This window comes from Lithobates pipiens, unplaced genomic scaffold (genome assembly GCF_037356315.1).
Source record: "Lithobates pipiens isolate NorthernLeopardFrog02 unplaced genomic scaffold, aLitPip1_a1.2 Scaffold_3, whole genome shotgun sequence".
In the NCBI taxonomy this organism is placed as follows: Eukaryota; Metazoa; Chordata; class Amphibia; order Anura; family Ranidae; genus Lithobates; species Lithobates pipiens.
This window is the reverse complement of record NW_027507790.1, coordinates 182,850,660-182,871,004: the sequence shown is the minus strand read 5'-3', so window position 1 is coordinate 182,871,004 and position 20,345 is coordinate 182,850,660. Positions and strand designations below refer to the sequence as shown.

Genomic DNA, 20,345 nt, shown 5'->3' with positions numbered 1-20,345 from the left:
ATTACTGAAAAATGTTATGTAGGCAGGAACTGGCATTGGGCTCCAGATATTGTTCTACCATACTAATATATCCTTAATTGTTTATCCTGGCTGAACATGTATAATAGCATTATGCAATTCGTAACACACCTGCAATTCTTTTCTATTTGTATTCAGACCAAAGAGTTACAAAGTACTACAGAAAAGTGCCAAGCAGGCTGACATTGTTTTTCATGAGAAAGCAGTACTTGAACAATTTGGCCATGGACAGTAAGATGTTACACCCCGAATATGGGTGTACCATGTTTTGAAACGTGAACGTGTCCCTTTTTATTTATTTTTTTAAATATTTTTAACAAAAAAAGTTGTAGTATACAATCATATGCAAAAGTAGTGCATTATAAAGTCACAGGAGTAGACAGACATCCTTTAAAAACAATATACAGTCAATTATTTTGCACAGTTGTATTTTAAAAGGGTGCATTTTTAGCTATTGGCTTCTCTGTCAAACCTTTGTTCCTTTTTGTTCTTATAATGCATTAGGGTGAAAAACCGTGAGGGTTTACAACCACCCCTTTAATACTGCATTTTATGCATTAACCACTTCCTTCCCTTATGACGTCCTGGGCTTCCCGGCCACCTAGGAGCTGATGCGTATGTCCAGTCGGCCATGATGTCTGCCAGTCACTCTCGATTGCCGTTAACAGAGCTGAGACATGGATCTGTGTGTTTACCTACGTCCTGTCAGGGAAAGGAGGCTGATTGTGTTTTTCTAGTACAGAGGAACAACGATCGATCTACTCCCCTAGTGAGTCCCCCCCCTACAATTAGAATCACTCCCTAGGTAACACAGTTAACCCCGTGATCACTCCCTAGTGTTAACCCCTTCCCTGCCAGTGACATTTATACAGTAGGAAGGCGTGTGATCTAACTTATGGATCAAAATGATATTGTCCTTAAACAAGATGAGCACAAAAAATGTTACTACGTATTCATGGAAACTAGGTTACAAAATGTTCATTTAAAATGAATTCTACCCATACAAGGGCAAATGCTCAATGGTAGGCTAATGCATTTCTAGGGGTTCCCTCCATCAGAGCCTTGGAAAACAGTCTCTAATGTGGTAGATTTACATAGAGATGAGTGGCTGATGGGGAGATGTATCACATAGTGGGTCTGCAGTGGAGGGCGACCTTTCTATGACATTATTATGTTCAGGAATTATATTTTTCCCTGTCAGTACTCAGAGCTACTCCCAGGTGCCCTCCACTCCATGCTTTATTTAGTGTGCTTTTAAGTCACTGTGTGCCCTTTTGTGGCCACACTCAACCCCTTCTTTGGTTCAGTGCTCAACCCATTTTTTTTTTTAGGCAGTGGTTTATTCATTGGAGCCTCTCTGGTTTGTATTGCAAAGTCTCTATTTTATTCATATATCCCCTGATGAAGCAACTATGCAAAACATATCAGGTTAACATGCAAATCTTCAACTAAATCGATTTGCTAGATTTTTGATCATCTAGCCTATGATTTTCTATTTTGTAATTAAATCTGTGAGCTTTTTAACCGTTAACTTTAATAAAATTTTCTTTTTTTTTTTTATATAAACTTTTTTTCTCCTTATTTATAAGTATGGCAAAATCCCCAGTCTCTACTTTATCTATTCTATTATTTGGGATGAGGTGCCAACTCTATGGGTCTTCCGCCTTTAGTCAGACTTAAACTTTTTTTATCACATAATGAGTGATGTATTCTCCTTCTCCTAAAAGTATCCACATCCCAGTGATCTACCTACCGTAGAGTAAATGGTTCATTGTTTGTTTTTTGTCTGTCATCTGTACCTGCATTTTTATCTTGTTGAAGAGCTGCAGCCCATAAACATCGGCTGTCTTTTTTTTGGAGGCTCTATGATCCTTCTAGCAAAGTGCTGTCCTGTGCTTTAAGAAAAGTTGTAGCAGCCTACCACTGAGCATTTGCCCATGTATGGGCATAATTCATTTTAAATTTACATTTTGTAACCTACCTTCTGAAATTACTACCACTTTATATCAATACCGCCAGCGCAAGTGCCGGAGAAATACTTGTTCCGTTCATGTCTACATTTTATACAGTAATCGGTGCATTTTTATAGCACTGATCGCTGTATAAATGTGAATGGTCCCAAAATGGTCTCAAAGGTGTCCGTTATGTCCGCCACAATGCAAGTCAGGATAAAAATGGTAGATGCTGCCATTACTAGTAAAAAAACAACATAAATCGCCTATTTTGTAGACGCTATAACTTTTGCGCAAATCAATATACGCTTATTGCATTTTATTTTATTTTTTTAACCAAAAATATGTAGAAGAAAACCTATCGGCCTAAACTTGTCACACTTTTTTTTTTTTTTTTATAGCGCAAGAAATAAAAAATGCAGAGGTGTTCAAATACCACCAAAAAGAAAGCTCTATTTTGTGGGGGGAAAAAAATATAAAAATGTAATTTGGATACAGTTTTTCATGACCGCGCAATTGTCATTCAAAATGCAAAAGCAATGAAAATGAATCTGGGCAACAAGGGAGTGATGCCCCTTTTCTTACATTGCCTCCCACTGCTATCGATCAAATCCAGTGACACGGGAGGCGGGGCTGAGTCCTGCTGTCTGTCAATGGACTCAGCAGCAGGAGTTGGAAGAACGCCCCTATGAGTCTCCCCCTCCCCCATGAAATGCGTCTCTCCATGGGGGCACGCGAGAAGAGGAGGGGCCAGGAGCGCTGCGGGGGACCCCAAAAGAGGAGGCTCAGGGGGGTCACTCTGCAAAACTCTGGCACAGAGGAGGTAAGTATAACATATTTGTTATTTAAATAAAAACAAACAAAAAAAAAGCTTTTACAATCACTTTAAGATGAACTGTTCCATGATCATAACACAGACCTATTGATTTTCAGAGTGCCCTGGGAGCCTCAAAACCTGGGGTGCCCTTTTCTGCAAATTTTAAACTAGGCATGATCATAATACAGCACCCTGATGGGTGCCAGAATTTGGAGAATCCATCTCTACGATTTTAGAGGATATTTACTTTTGTACAGTATGTCTATTCGTATGACTAGGGTTTCCGTTGGTCACTTAAATCCCAACTCCAGTAAACTTGAAAATTATACCTTGCGGTAGGGGGCTGCACCTGCATTGCAAGGGTTAATTGATCACTTAGTCTACAGTGCATTTACTTAAACGATTTTCTCTGTACACCTGGCAAGCGGTGCGCCCTCAAGCTTTAGCAATGGACTGTTCTCAGCATGATCACATCCATTACAGGGTTGTGGACTCTTGATGTCAGGACCTTTGCCCACCGTAGTGTAGGGGAAAAGATGCCGTGGGAACTGGTCTAGAGGCACGGAAGATCAGGGAAGTAATTTTACTGTGAGTACCCTAGACCTAATCAAATTCAGGCGCAGCATTATTGCAAGGGAAAATTTCTTTAATCTTACATCACAGGACACAGAGCCATGAATGTACTATATGTGGGTTATAGTCCACCTTTGGGTGCTGGACACTGGCACACCCTAAAGATGAAGTTGCCTCCCTATACAACTCCTCCCACTACTGGGAGTATCTCAGTTTTTTCGCCACTGTCTAAGGTATTGGTCATGAGTGAAGATGTGCTGTACTCCTCTGCAGAAAATCTTGCTGGAGCTAGCTATGCAGCCAGATCCAATCAAAGTGTATTTTAGGCCGAATTGAATGGTACTCGGGCCTCATCCGAAGAAACAAGGTTTTGCCTGTAACGCTTCTCTTTTTAGAGAGCTGGACCCCGGGATCCAGTACTTTTGGTATTAAGGCCATAAAGTTTTTTTTACTGACGGGGTGCATTTTACTGGTTCAGGATTGTGGGTTCCCGAGGGTCCCTGGTTCCTTTAGGTTTAACGGAACCCACCATGAAGGGTGAAGATTGGATCTGTTGGTTTTACCACAGAAAACACTGTGGTGGGAAAGGCTAAGTGGAGGTTTTTACTAGGAATTTTTTAATTTTCTTATGAATTGTCTCCTTTAAAGTAAATGTTGTCATGCCTAAGTGTCACCACTGGGGGCTGAATGGAGCAAGTACCTTCTCATGCTTTGCTCAGTCACACTGTGTCACAGAAGCAGCAGACTTTTTTCCTCCGGCTAGCACGCAGACCTCCTGTAAGTTTTTGGGGGGTTTTGCTTAGGGATGTACCAAAATTATGGCCGCCGAAACATATCGCCCGAAAATGGCCTTTTCGGCATTTTTCCGAAACAATTCTTGCCGATAATGGTGCCGAAAATCGCGCCTGCGCAGTGGGGGTGGGAGAACATCGGGTGACGTCACTCGTGTGGGCGGCTTGCGCGTTCCTCGCGGTTAAGACACCACACTCGTCCCTGCTGAGATGCTGGCACCTTCCCCGCGGATGCTCCTCGTGCTTGTGAGACGCTGCAGGGACCCGAGAGACGGCTTCATAGAGGGCTGCACATGACATACTCAAGTACAAGAGTGGGCACTGTCCCTTCTGGATGGCTACCATTACTACTATTCGCCGGTGAGCAATGCATTGCCTTTTGCCTTAAACTGACAAACAAACAATCCAACTAGTAGTATTATTTAATACTGAAACTGACATGATGATCTTTCTGTCTATAGCAGTCAAACAACATGTATTACTTACTACCTGGTCTTTGTTAAACAACAAACCACTCTTGCCATGCAGTATAGTATTTAAAAAATGTCTGTTTGCACTGCAGTACATCTGACTTGTAGTAAAAATATTTTATATAATTGAACCGATTTGAAATGGAATGGCATGCTATTAGTATTTATTTTTTGAACAATTCTGTAGTATACTATAAAATGTATGCCCTTGTCACTTTGTCAGCATAGTTATACTATAGTACACACTGACATGACAGCAAGCACATGTATTTTTTAAACATGACAGTACGCAATAAATATAATATATATTTAATATATATTTATTGTGTACTGTCATGTTAAAAAAAAAAAAATCATGTGCTTGCTGTCCTGTCACTATAGTATAACTTATAATACTATGCTGACAAATTCAATGACAACAAGCACATGAAGTTATAGTATACTACAGAAATTAGCTCAAAAAATGGCATGCAATTGCAATTTGCAAGCAATCAATTCCATTTCAAATCAAATTTAATCAGTGCAATTATCTTTTTGGTACAAGTCAGATGTACTGCAGTGCAGACATAACTACCTTGCATGGCAAGAGCTGCACCATTAAAAAAAAAAAAAAAAAAAAGAAGAAAGATATTGGTTAGTTTTTTTATTTTTTAAAGCTGCCTCCTGGGGTTTAGCTTTTAAATTGATTTCGCCCCCCCCCTCAGATTTCACTCCCTCTATAGATCATTCTATGCTATTATTTGCTATTATGCGCTACCAGCAAAGGTGGACCATGTCTGCAGTGTGGAAATATTTTTAAGTTTATGATAAAGACCCAAAATTTGCAATCTGTAGTCTTGGCTCAGCAGAGATTTCAAGAGGGGGTACAGTGCCAAGGCATTATTGAACTACAGGTTTGATAAACCACCTGAAAACACGTCATCCAGTTCAGCATGCAGATTACAAGAAAACAGTGCCCCTTCCAAAAAGTGCCTCAGGCTCAACACCATCTGTGGCCACAGTCTTTGAAAAGGTTAAAAAATTTGCAAGTGCCAGTCCCAAAGCTCGTGCCATTACAGATGAAATTATGGAATTTATTGAATTAGATGACCAGCCATTCTCTGTTGTGGAGGACATTGAATTCCGTGGGCTCATGCAACATATTGAGCCGCATTACTACCAAGCAGACGCTACTCTGCAGATACCTGTCTACCTGAATTGTTTTGCAGTGTTAGAAAACAAGTTCATGAGCACAGGACTACCGACATTTGGAGTTCAGACGTCAGTCCAACGAGCATGCTTAGCCTGACAGCCCAGTGGATAGATGACGACAAATTTCAATTGTAAAACATCCTACTTAACGCATGTGAGTTTGTTGGGTCACATACTGCAGCAACAATATCTGACGCTTTAAAAACCATGCTTGGCACATTGAGAAGTCTAAAGTGTATTTGATTGTCCGAGATAATGTGTGGAACATGGCAAAGGCAATGTAGGACAGTGAACTTAAAAGCATACCTTGCATGGCACACACGCTGCAATTGGCTGTGAATGAAGGATTGCTGAGTCAGTGTACCATATCTGATATTGTATCAAAAGGGCGAAATATTGTGGGTCACTTTAAGCATTCTCCGCTTGCTTATTTCATATTACAAGCTTTGCAGATACAGTTTGGAATGCCACCGAAACAAATGCAGCAAGATGTAGCCACTCATTGGATCAGCACCTACTATATGCTGCAAAGTCTTTTTGAACAACAGCGTGTTTTAGCTGCATACATTACAGATTGAGCTGCCGGCAACACTGGGCGCACAAAAGTGGATGTTAAAAATGGTTTGTCTCTTCTATCTCCATTTGAACAGTTAACAAAAGAAATGAGCTCAACTAATGCTTCCATTTTTGAAGTTATTCCCTTGATTACCACACTGACGCGTCTGCTAGGAAAAGAGATAGAAACAGACCATGTCGTAAAAACTGCTAAAACCACTCTACTGGAGTCCGTTACCAACCGGTTTCAAGACCGAGTTCAACCCTCTGTATTGCATTGCAACAGTTTTAGATCCTCGATTTAAAGAGCATTATTTTAATGTTGAGAAAAAGCAGCGTGCACAGGAAATGATACAGGCACAAATGGAGGTGGTGGAAGCACCTGGTGAAGGAGTTTTGAGGTGTAGCACAGAGGAAAGTGAGAACAAACAATTGCATACAAGTGAAGAGGAACACGCTCCCTCCATATCTGATATGTTTGAAGAAATTTTACTTGAATGCACCCCGGTCCATAGCAGTGCCACAACAAGTGCAGCTACCCAACAGCTGGACATTTAGCTGAACAACCTATCGCCAGAAGTGACAATCCCCTTGAGTACTGGCGCATCAACAAACAACGTTTTCCTTTGTTTTCACAGATTGCACGCAGATATTTATCTGCCCCAAGCACCAGTACAGAGAGTGAGAGACTATTCAGTCTAGCATCCCATATTCTTGATGAGAAGAGAAACCATCTCTCCTGTGAGAAAGCTGAACAACTTTTGTTCTTAAAGTGGTCTTAAAGTCATTTACCATGTTGTTAAACATAGTAAATGATTTGTTATTGGACTGTGCTATTGGACAATACAACATAGTATGACTGACAACCAGTATGTTCCAATTGTCTAGTTGTGCCATTAGTTGGTTGGTGTAGTTTTTTATACAGTTTTTTTGCACTTCAATTTAAGAGCACTCCAGCTTTTAAACTACTGTACATACATAGTTTGTTGCTGTTGGGCCAAACTATGTGTCTCCATATGCATGTGCAAATGCAAAACTGTATGTTCTGTATCTGTCTACATACTCGAGTACTATACACTATACCGCACTGTGTTCCGGGTATGGGTGGAGACTTCCAGAAACAGACTAGTCCACATTGCTTGCTGTGATTGGCTGAGCACTGCTGCTGTAGACCAGACTGTAGACTAGTCTGTGTTCCGGGATGTCTCCGCTTATACCCGGGGGCTGGAATACAGTGTGTTCTACTGTATGACTATGTATGTAACTCGCAGCTACATACACTTTTATTGCGAGGGCAGCCGCTGACAGCTTTAGGGAGATAACTTAGGGGAAAAAAAATTACTAGTTCTCAAGTTGAAAATAATTTTTATTGTATTTAGCATATGTTAAACTTATATTTTACAGAAACTGTGAAACAGAATAACGGCCTTCTGCCATATTTGTTATGTTGTTCTTCTTTATACATAGTTTGTTGTTGGGACAAACTGTCAGTCATTGTCTCTCCCTAAGCTTTCAGCCCGCTGCGTGTGCAAAACTGTATGTCCTGTATCTGTGACTGTCTACATACTCCAGTACTATACACTATACCGCACTGTGTTCCGGGTATGGGTGGAGACTTCCAGAAACAGACTAGTCTACATTGCTTGCTGTGATTGACTGAGCACCGCTGCTGTAGACTAGACTAGTCTGTTCCGAGATGTCTCCGCTCATACCCAGGGGCCGGATCACAGTGTGGTCTACTCTATGTATGTAATTGGCAGCTACATACACTTTTATCACACATGCAGCCGCTGACACCTTGGGGAGAGAGAACTGAATTACAAGTTCTGATTTAAGTTGAAAATGACTAAAGTCGTCTTAGTCATTTAATTTTTATATTATTTTTTATGCTTTTTTTTAATTAAATTTTGTTATGGTTCAATGTGCACTGACTGCTGTCTGCACTGCAGGATATGCTGTAGTTAGTTTAATTTATTATTTTGTATTTGATTTTGTTTTCTGTGTCCACTGTCCAATTTGGGTTGCTTTTTATTAAAGTGCTTATTTACATTACCGGATTGTACTATTTCATTCATAAAATTAATGATTCAGTTGAATATGAATAAAACACAATTTTATATAAATAATTTTTTTGTTTAATATATTTTTATCTGTGCTGTATCGGTTTCAGTTTTTGGCCTAGTGCATTTTTCATTTTCGGTATCTGTTTCGGCACCAAAAAACCTATTCGGTGCACCCCTAGTTTTGCTTCCTCCAGACACCCCCACCTGAGCTGGACTCTTCCACTCTTCTAGAGGCTGAGTATAAGGGAGAACTGAAAACGATTGGCAATGACGTTTTCTTTCACCGGCGGCTTCCAGGTCTCCTCTACACCATCCCTCCCTCACTCAGCCGATCTCATCGGATCAGAGGGCCATGCTTGCGTGGGATAACTTTTCTTTAACCACTTGACCACTGGGCACTTAAACACCCTTAATAACCAGACCAATTTTCAGCTTTCGGTGCTCTCACATTTTGAATGACAATTACTCAGTCATGCAACACTGGACCTATATGAAATTTTTGTCCTTTTTTTCACACAAATGGAGCTTTCTTTTGGTGGTATTTAATCACCGCTGGGTTTTTTATTTTTTGTGCTATAAAAGAAAAAATACAGAAAATTCTGTAAAAAAATGAATTTTTCTTCATTTCTGTTATAAAATTTAGCAGATTAGTAATTTTTTCTTCATAAATTTTGGCCAAAATTTATACCACTACATATCTTTGGTAAAAATAAGTACAAATTGGTGGATATTATTTGGTCTTTGTGAAAGTTATAGAGTCCACAAGCTATGGTGCCAATATCTGAAAATTGATCACACCTGAAGTACTGACGGCCTATTTCAATTCTTGAGACCCTAACATGCCAGAAAAGTACAAATACCCCCCAAATGACCCCTTTTTGGAAAGAAGACATTCCAAGGTATTTAGTAAGAGGCATGATGAGTTTTTTGAAGTTGTCATTTTTTCCCACAATTCTTTGCAAAATCAAGATTTTTTTTACTTTTTTTTTTTTTTCACAAAATTGTCATATTATCAGTTTATTTCTCACACAGCATATGCATACCACAAATTACACCCCAAAACACATTCTGCTATTACTCCCGTGTACGGCGATACCACATGTGTGAGACTTTTACACAGTGCGGCCACATACAGAGGCCCAACATGCAGGGAGCGCCTGTGCTTAAAAAAAAAAAAAACACAGTAAAGTTAGCCCAATTTTTGCATAATGTGAAAGATGAAGTTACACTGAGTAAATCGATACCTAACATGTCACTCTTCAAAATTGCACAGGCTCGTGGAATGGCGCCAAACGTCGCTACTTAAAAATCCTCATAGGCGACGATTTAATTTTTTTTTTACTGGTTATATGTTTTGAGTTACAGAGGAGGTCTAGGGCTAGAATTATTGCTCTCGCTCCAACGTACGCAGCGATACCTCACATGTGTGGTTTGAACACCGTTTTCATATGTGGGCGGGACTTACGTATGCGTTCGCTTCTGCATGCGAGCACATGGGGACAGGGGCGCTTTAAAAAAAAAAAAATAAAAATTTTATTGTTCATTTTACTTTATTTTAGTTTGACATTTTTTTCCCCAAAAATAAATTTTTTTGATCACTTTTATTCCTATTACAAGGAATGTAAACATCCCTTGTAATAGGAATATGGCATGACAGGTCCTCTTTACAGTGAGATGTGGGGTCAATAAGACCCCGCATCTCACCTCTAAGCTGGGAAGCCTGAAAAAAAAAAAAAAAAGATTCTGGATTTGATAGTATTGGCGAGTCGGTAGAAGCACCGGAGGGCGGCGGGAGGGGGGGGGGGGGTGTCTATGGCTGGGTATTGCAGGGTATCACCGACTATGGCTGGGTATATCAGAGTATGGCTGGGTATCTCAGAGTATGGCGTTGCAGAGTATTGCGTTGCAGAGCATTGCAGGATATTGGAGGGTGTTGCAGAGCATTGCAGAGTGTTGCACGGTATTGGCGGGTGTTGCAGAGCATTGCAGAGTGTTGCAGGGTATTGGTGGGTGTTGCAGAGCATTGCAGAGTGTTGCAGAGCATTGCAGAGTGTTGCAGGGTGTTGCAGAGCATTGCAGGATATTGGAGGGTGTTGCAGAGCATTGCAGAGTGTTGCACGGTATTGGCGGGTGTTGCAGAGCATTGCAGAGTGTTGCAGGGTATTGGTGGGTGTTGCAGGGTATTGGTGGGTGTTGCAGGGTATTGGTGGGTGTTGCAGGGTATTGGTGGGTGTTGCAGGGTATTGGTGGGTATTGGTGGGCGTTGCAGAGCGTTGCAGAGCGTTGCAGGGTGTTGCAGGGTAATGCAGGGTATTTGCAGGGAATTGAGGGGCTAATTTTCGGTGAGCAGCGATGTGGGCACTGCAAATGCAGCCCACATCGCTGCTGACACCGATCTCCTCCCCCTCCGCTGTTCCGATCGGTACAGAGAGGGGGAGGGAGGAACCGGCGTCATAACATGACGCCGGTTTGTTTACAAGTGATCACTCCGTCATTTGACGGAGCGATCACGTGGTAAACGGCCGCGACGAGCGGCCGTTTACCGTGATCCGTCACGGATGCTCTCGAGTGCGCGCCCCAGGGGGCGCGCGAGAGCGGAATTCTGGGAGGACGTCATATGACGGCCTCCCACAGTTAAGAAACCGCCCTAAAGCTGTCATTCGGCTATAGGGCGGTTATTAAGTGGTTAAAAAAAAAAAAAGGGAGGCGCAATGTGATGATGGGGGCGGTGCTTAGTACAGTGTTGTCGTCCTCGAACACGGGAGTGTGTGTTTATTTTTTTATTTCTCTTTATTGAAATTTTTTATTTGGCATTACAAGACAGGGCCATTCGGGCATACCCCGGCCAACCGGTACACAGTCATGTGCATAACATAGTACTACTAACCGATTATCTAAAAGTAACATAACTAAACACCACACAATCCCTTCTCAGGTAACACATGGAGGGATTTTGTAATGAGATATTATTTCTTGGGGGACTGTCTCTCGGTTTTAGGTATTGGCCTTGGACTCTATAAGGACATTTGAGAATAGATGTAGAATAAATGTAGTGGTTTTGATTTTTAGGCTAGCCTCTCCGACCATCCATCTGGGGTCTAGGCTTCAGCAACCAGCAAAGCTAGACAGATATAAGGGAGATCTATCTGGGTTGATCCCCTGAGGGCTGATAATCTATAGTGGAGTCTGAGTCCATCCAAAAATGCCAGACCCTGTCATATTTTTTGGGGCATCCTCGGGACAGATATGTTGCTTTATAGATGGGTATCATTGCGTTAACTAATTGCTTCCATGTGGACAGTGTGGGGGCAGTGATTGATTTCCACTTCAATACAATGGCTTTTATTGCATAGAAAAGGATACCTATTAGGGTGCGTGTGGCTTTGGAAAATGCTAGTTCCACTAGGCCAAGGAGGCAGACACTGATTGTCAGGGGAATAGGAATAGTAGTCAAACTATGGATGAATTGAGTAACCTCCTGCCAATAGTCCTGAATATGTGGGCAATCCCAGAATATATGCGTGAAATCTGCAGGAGTACCAGAGCATCTCCAGCAGCTGGCCGGCATGGCTGGGTATATGCGGTGGAGGCATATAGTAGATCTTGTGTACAATTTTGAATTGAGGAAGTGTATTTTTAAGAGAAAAACTCAATTTATGTTGGCTGTAAAATTGTCAAACATATAAGAGCAAGAAGAGCATGAAAGAGGTTTTGGTGATGTAGGCATATTTGACACTTTTACTATTTGCATCAGGCTGAGCATTAATAGCAGTGGCTGGACTATTGCTCAAGCAGTGGATGCGATTTCTTCTGGTAGTATTTCTACTTTGTGCATCGGCTATGGTCAGAAAGGGGGGTTGAAACTCCCCCAAAAAAGAGCTAACAACGCAAGCTCTGGAAAGCCTACTCATCTCTACAAATGGCATCCTCCCCTGAGAAGGTGGTGGCTGGTCAGAGTGATCGGGGCCATGAAATGTTTGCAACTGTTTTTAACACTGCAGCCCCTGTTTAATTTATGATTAAAAAAAAATAAAGTTTAGCAACTTTAATCACATCCCAGTGTGGGTCAAAATGCGACTGGTTCTCTTCCATTGCCCAGGACCCTCAAACTGAGGAACTAGGGTCAGGAGTAGATGAATTCCCTCAAGGGACCTTGGTGAGGTTGATGACTCCTCTTCTGAGGTATCAAATGTGGGAGAATCATTTGTTCCAATCTAAGGATTGATGGTGCAATTTCTTGCTGAATGATTGCTCCACATTTATGTACCCTTAACTGAGTGTTTGGGTTCACTAAAGCCTCCTCAAGCTCTGCATGCTTTTTCCTGTCCATTGCTTGAAAAGCTTTTTTGTATCTGAGAGGATCACCCAGATAAACATTTTTTTCCCTCTTAAAAAGTTTTCACACTCTATCCCATGGTGGAGGAAATTCACTAAGTAGGGTATACCAGCAATGAATGTTGCTATATCCTCTGTGAATACGTTTGACTTGACTTAGGAATCCAACGGATAAAAAGGTAGAATTCCTATCGAAAAAAAATAGTAATTGCTTAATCATTGAGAGACCAGTTTAAACAGGTGTTCAAGGCCTGCTCAGCAGGCCCAGGAAGCAGCTTTATGTTTGCAATAGTTGCTATGAGAGATGCTATCCTTCAGGCCTTTGCCAAGTGCCTTGTAAGAAGCTCGTGGCTAGTCTTCCTTTTTGAAATGGCTATTGGGGATGTTTTGGAATGCATCCAAAGAAATTTTAGTGGAAAGCACCCCATTTTGTCATTTTAAGAAAAAAGTAAATGTATTTTAGTTTTAAAGCCTGCGCTAGAGGCATCAGTCTCCAGGCAGTGACGGTGGCTTCCACCATCAGGTTCATTTGAATAGGGGGAATTCTTCTGCAGTTCTCAAGGATCTAGCAGGAAGAGTGTTGAGACAAATGGGGGACTTTCTCGATTGCTCCAGGGTACAAACTGGAGTTCCAAGAGCTCCAGTGTCCTTGTTTTCTCAGATCAAATGTTTCTAAGGATCCAGAGAAAAAGAAAAAGGGATCATGGGGGTCCCCATGTTAGAACAGAGGTTGAGGTTTGATTAAACCTCTTCTTTTTCACAGTGCCAAATCTGAAGGGACATTCTGTATCTCAAAAATCTAAATTCAGTTCATGAATATAATCTGGCCCCTCTTCTAGCCAGATTAAGGGCTTAAGGTATAACGATTTTGGTTTACCCAGTCAATCTGTTCTTGATAGAACAGTCGGTAGCCCGCTTAGACCAAAGTACAGTCACCACATTCAACTACCGGGAATATCTAGGTCAGATTCTCAATCTAGGAGAAATCATCTTTTAAAACCATGAAGAAGGCTAAAATACTTGGGTCCGATCATAGGTACACCCATAAAAGGGTTTTCTTACTCAAGGCAAAGATCAGCGCCATAAAGGAACTGATTTAGGTGGTCGAAGCAAGATTCATTTCTTCTATTCAACTTTGCATGAGGTTGTTGGGAAAGATGGTGGCTTCATTCGAGGCCAGTATCCTATCGGCTTGGAACAAAGGGTTCAAGCTCTACATTCCCAATGTGTCTGCCTCCAAAGCCTACGGCCACATCACCCTGTTAGCGCCCAATCTTGTGTGATCTTGGAGGCTAAGCAGGGATGGGTTTGGTTATAGGTGCTGTAGGCTGGGTATGCCAGAGCCTCAGTTTATGGTTAATACCCAAAAAATCTACTGAGGGGAAAATCCTTCTGTTACCTGGGAAGTGGTAAAAACATATGCCAACCTTTTTTGTTTAGGTTGGGGGAACAGTCCTGGAAGAGGCATCTGTTCAAGAGAAGTGGCCCAGATCAGAAAAGGCCTTTCCCATTTACATTTTATAAATTCAGGCAGATCTCTTGGTGCTGAGAGCCTGAACGTTCAGTTTACGTTTTTGTCCTGCCAGGATTCAATCCGACAATGCCACAGCAATGGCCTATATTAATTGCGAAGGGAGCACAAGAAGTTGTGTGGCCCAGAGAATGGTGAATCATATCCTATCTTGGTCAGAAAACAATGTACTTTGCCTATCCGCAGTCTTCATTCTAGTAATAGAAAATTGGCAGTCGGACTACTTGAGTCGCCAGCAGTTGTTCCCGGGAGAATGGTTCCTTCATCCTGATATCGTCCTGTCAATATGTAAAAAATGGGGGATCCCAGACATAGATCTGTTTGCGTCCAGGTTCAACAAAGAAATCAACAACTTCGCATCAAGCACAAAGAATCTGCTAGCATGCCTTGCTATTCCCGTGGAATTGGTTCTCATTGATTTCATGCATTCCCTCCTATTCTGCCTGCATCCACAACTTCTTTGCAGGATCAAGCAGGAAGGGCAGTTGTTGATCCTTGTGGCCCCTAGCGGGGGTCCAGGAAATCTTGATATGCACCGCATACTAGCTCATTATGAAATACTTGCCTTAGAACAAGGCCCCGACATCTCGCCCAAAACACGCAGAGGGAGCTAACATGTTCCCTTGGCGTGTCTTCCAGATATTGCGGCTCCGACACTGTGAGTGGCCGGAGCAGCAATTTTTTTTGTGTGCAACACCACTTGAAAAAAAAAAAAAGGATTTTTACAGGTAAGCTGTTAAATCCAATTTTCTTGGAATTGGGCTTTAAGATTGCCATAGATGGCTTAGCAGAAGTCCGCGGAAATTAGAGCTGGGGATAGCCCTGTTGGCATGGCACCACCTGGCTCGACAAAATCAACTTTTATCAAAGAAGCAGGTGACAATTTGTTGGCCAAACAGTGACTGCATCTAGATTAGATGTAGTCACTATTCAGGTATTCTGACAGCCTGTCAGAATACACTAGCTAGCAGCGCGGAGTCCTTTAGCTCTGTTTTTACTAGACAAGAAGTGAGGGACCATCTTCAACAGGCACGCACAGCAATAAAAATCTGATGGGTTATAGCCTTACTGCAGAGAAAAGGCATTTGTTTCTGTCTTTCTTGTGCTTGGCAAATTTAACTCCCTTTCTGTGTTTATGGGTTCTGAACTTCCCCACAATAAAAAAAAAAAAAAGTTTTTGTGCTTGAAAATCACTTTAAAGACTAAGTTTAGGAAAATGTGTTTTAAAAAATAAATAAATCAAAAGAGACCTTACATCTTAATACAAAATGCCTTCCGGCTGTATTGGTGAAATTCCAAAGTGCTCTGCCACCATTTTATACCTTATAGCCATAATCTTTTCCGGTGCTGCATGGGTTATTCCTGTGACAGACGCTCATCAAGAGGGCTTGACTATTCCCACCCTTCTTCTCACCTCCTCCATTCGTTCATAGAAGCTGTACTGTTCTTTGAACAACACATACTGGGGCTGCTTTACTGTGTAGAGATAATCGTCCATGCATTTCATTAGTGGGCGCTATGTTCAAAATCTTTAAGCAGCCCCAAGGTCTCCAGAACTCTAGGCTTCAATGAACACTCTTAGTAAATGTGTATATTTGGGAAACCATTACATATGAAAAATTAGAAATAATAATTTTGAACAATCCATTTATTTCATGGAAAATTTAGTTGTGTACAAATATTACTGTCCATTTGCATTTTTTACAGCAGCACATATTTGACTCTTCCTTTGTTGATTTGCAGCTTGTCGCAGGCAGCGTTGTGATGGCATTCGAAGAAGTCTGCCCAGACAGAATTGATTTGATTCACAAAAACTATCGCAAATTGTGTAATCTGCTGGTGGACGTAGAGGAGTGGGGACAAGTGGTGATAATTCAAATGCTGACTCGATACGCACGCACTCAGTTTGTCAGCCCTTGGAGAGAGGTGAGCAAGAAGATTTTTCATAGAAATAATGTGTTTGTTATTGGATTTATTTTAGTCATGAAGTTCTGGTTTTATCCAAAGCTTTTTTTTTTTGCAAACGCAAAGCTATATTAATAGTCTTGCTTTGATTGAGAATAATAGAATACTTAAATTACTTTCCAGAAATGCAGCATTCATGCTCTTACCATTGTTGGTCATGGCATGAAACATTTTGTCACATGATCTCTGCTAAAGCAGAGGATCAGAATTTAAATTGACTACTCTTCTGTTTCAGCAGAGATCATATGACCAAGTGCTTAGGATTTCAGGCATGTGACCATTACTGAAGTAAACCTGGAGCAGTATTTTCTTCAGAAATTATATTTTTGTTTATTTAAATGCTTAGATAAAATGTATAAACTAAGGACCAACTTGTCCTCTCAGCTTTTAGGCCTTTGCTTTTAAAGGGTGGGTTTACCTTTGAGAACCTGTTACATGTTCACACCGCTGCAGTCTCTTATCAACCCCGCCGCCTCTAGTGACTGCGACCTGGGGATCTTCTCCCCAAACTCGCTGTCACTATAAAAAACAAAACAAAAAAAAAAAAACAGCTGTGCAGGGCTCCACCATCCAGCCACATCTTTCATTCACAGAGTACCGAGATCCTTTGCAGCTGTCGGCTTGTCATTCTCAATCAATGATTCTTTCTTCCAATCATTGTGTAACGGCTTACACTAGCAATCTGCAAGAGTTTTGCATTGCATCCATTATCTGCTGATCGCGGTGCAATGCTTTAAATAAATGCACATTTTTCCCTGCAAAAACAATATGCCTTTTTATATATATATATATATATTTTTTTTTTTTTTTTTTTTTTTACAAAGGTGAACTTATACTTTAAGACCTCATGTACATTGAGCATTTTCTCAGCTGCCCTGAATGCCTTTTTCCTCACAGCAGAAAAGCTGCTTAAAGAAACTCCCCAAAGCCACATTCTGCACATGCCTCTGCCTCAAAAAGCTTCTCTCTCTCCTTAACCACTTAAAGCGGGAGTAAACCCAGTTTCAAAAAACACTTACATTCCCGGCATGCCGGAAATGCTAACGTTCACATTGGTTGTGCTATCAGCCAAACTTTCAGAACATCCAATGGCTGGTGTCATAACTGATCACATGTGCAGCATTATGGCAGTTGAATTACTATTAGAGGCCAAGGTGGCGGCTTCCTTGACTGAAAACGATAGAAGGGTTTACTTCCACTTTAAGCCCCGGACCATTTTGCTGGCCAAGGACCAAACCACTTTTTGCAATTTGCCACTATGTTTAGGCCGATATGTATTTTTCGACGTATTTTTGGTAAAAATCGAAATAAGCGTATATTGTTTGGTTTGCACAAAAGTTCTTGTGGCTACAAAATGGGGGATAGAGTTATAGCATTTTTATTTTAATTTTTTTAATTTATTTTTTTACTAGTAATGGTGGTGATCTGCTATTTTTATTGTGACTGTGACATTATGGCTAGACACGTGGGACAATTTTGACACATTTCTGGGAATATTGGCATTAATACAGAGATCATTGCGATTAAAAATGCATGGATTACTGTAAAAATGTCACTGGCAGTGAAGGGATTAAGTGTGTCCTAGGGAGTGTTTTAACTGAAGGAGAATGGGGACTGTGCAGGGAAGATAACAGATCGCTGTTCATACTCTGAATATGTCACTTCTCCCCTCAGAGAACCAGAACTTACACACACAGTAACGGGTTCTCCATGTCTCAGCGGCGATCGTGGGAACCCGGCGGTGATCAAGACCCTCACATCGGCAGGGGGATGGGGGAGAGCGGGGGGCACGCACCCCCTAGTGGCCCACCACTACAAATAGAGCATTATTTTAGTGGTATTTGCTCACCTCCTGTGTTTTTTAATTTAATACTCTATAAACAAAAAATGACCAATTTTGAAAAAAAATTAACCATATTTTTTACTATCTGCTTTAAAACATATCCAATAGAAACATGTAGAAAATCAAATTTATTCATCAATTTAGGCCAATATGTATTCTGATTGGTGATTTTTTTTTTTTTAACCAAAAATAACTATTTATATTGATTGGTTTGCGAAAAACTGTGTGCCTAGCCAGTGTTTTGGTGTAGTGTGGGAGGTGCTTTTACTAGGGAAAGGCATGGATTCATGTACCTGCTTTGCAGAAACACAGGATCCATGCCTTCCTTATTGACAGAATGGTAATCTGCTTTGTTTACATAGGTAGACTGCCGATCTGCCTGTGTACCAAACGATCAGTGGGTGGCGGCAGACATGGGGTTCGTGGGACCCGATGATCGGCTCCCACTGTGTAGAAATGTGTGTGTGTGTTCCTGCGTAGCGTGCACACCCTGTAGCAGTACAACTATTGGAGCAGTTGACAACTGGCTAAGTTAAAAAATATTCATCCTTTAAAAACACTTAACTCTTCCCCTATTCTTGAGGCTGCGTATAAGGGAGAACTGAAAACAATCGGTAAAGCCGTTTTCTTCCAGGTCGTCTCCACGCCATCCCTCTCTCTCTCAAGCCAATCCCCTTGGTTCGGAGGCCTGCACTTGCACGGGAAAACTCTTTTTGAAAGTGAAAGGGGGGGGGGGTGCGATGCGAGATGGGGGCGAGGCTTAGCACTGCGTTAGTGTCCTCCAAATATTGCCAGGGTCATGAGAGCAAAGGGAGCATGAAAGAGGTTTTGGTGACACAGGCATTTTCTGCTTAACACATTTACTAGTTGCATGAGGCTGAGCATTAATAGCAGTGGCTGGACTATTGCTCAAGCAGTGGATGAGACTTCTTCTGATAGTACCTCTGCTTTATGCATCGGGTTAAGGTCAGAAGGGGGGTTAAACACCTCCAAATAGAGATTAAAGGGTTCCTTTCAAGCTCTGAAAAGCCTACTAATCTCTACAAATGACCTCTTCCCCTGAGAGGGAGTGGCTGGTCAGACTGCAACACTGCAGCCCCTGTGTATTTTACCAAAAGATCTTTTTTCCGTCAGCCATGATGGGTTTAAAAATAAAAAATTTAGTGACTTAAATAGCACAGGTTCTCATTACCCAGGACCCTCAAACTGAGGAACTAGGGGTGGGAGAAGACGAATCCCCTCAATGTGGGAGAATCAGCTGGCTTCAATCTTAAGATTGATGGTGCAATTTCTTGTATGGTCTTCTCGACATTTATGCGCCCTTAACAGTGTTTGGGTTCACTAAGGGCCTCCTCAAACTGTGCATGCCTTTTCCAGTCAGTTTATTGTTGGAAGAGTTTTTTTTTGGGCTATGAGAGGATCTCCCAGATAAACTTTTTTTTTTTCTTTCCTCCAAAAAAGTTTTTTACACTTTATCCTATGGTAGAGGAAATTCACTAAGTAGAGTATAAGAGCAATTAACGCTGCTTCATCCTCTGTGAATAAGAGTTTTTGTTCGGCAGACAATGCTTAGGAATCCAACGGATAAAATGTTGGTATTCCTGTTAAAAACAAAAACAAACAAAAAACGCTTTTTTTTCTCTGGCAGATTGAGCAGCCTGCACTGACAGTAATTGCTTAATCATTGCGAGGCCAGTTTAACCAGTTACCGACCAGCGCACGCCGATGTACGTCGGCAGAATGGCACGGACAGGCATATTGGCGTACAGATACGTCCAATTTTTAATGCCGCCCTGCCATCGCGAGCTCATAAAGATGGCAGTAGGGGACCCTTGGACCCTGCCCCTGTAACCAGACCTTCTCTCGCAGGTCCGATGTTTCATTCTACTTTACAAATGCTAAATTTAACAGTTTGGCTATTGAGACCCACATTCTAAAGGACCGTGAGCTGTCGGCTTCAGTAGTTTCTACCTTGGTTAATGCTAGGAAGCTGGACTCCAGAATCATATTAGAGTCTGGAAGTCTCTCTAATATGAGAGCCTTGTGGGACTCCAGGGTTTGGCATCCCTGGAAATATATCGTAGGTAGGATCTTTGAGTTCCTACAAATGGGATCAGTAATGAAGCTGGCCTTGAGCACTATCAAGGCCTTATCTGTGATTTTTTTTCAATGACCACTTGCTAAACACTCTCTGGTTCGTAACATTATACAGGGTAGAACGCAGATTAATCCCCCCGTTAA

At 41.5% G+C, this 20,345-nt stretch overlaps 1 protein-coding gene across 2 annotated transcripts in view; it reads left to right on the top strand.

Annotated features, from left to right (window-relative positions):
• Positions 1 to 20,345, top strand: part of AP3B1 (adaptor related protein complex 3 subunit beta 1) — a 588,663-nt gene that overhangs the window by 202,757 nt on the left and 365,561 nt on the right. For both annotated transcript variants that reach the window (XM_077462589.1, XM_077462588.1), the window contains exon 7: positions 16,040 to 16,222. In XM_077462589.1, coding sequence (XP_077318715.1) covers positions 16,040 to 16,222 — 183 coding nt within the window. The remainder of the gene's footprint in view (positions 1 to 16,039; positions 16,223 to 20,345) is intronic.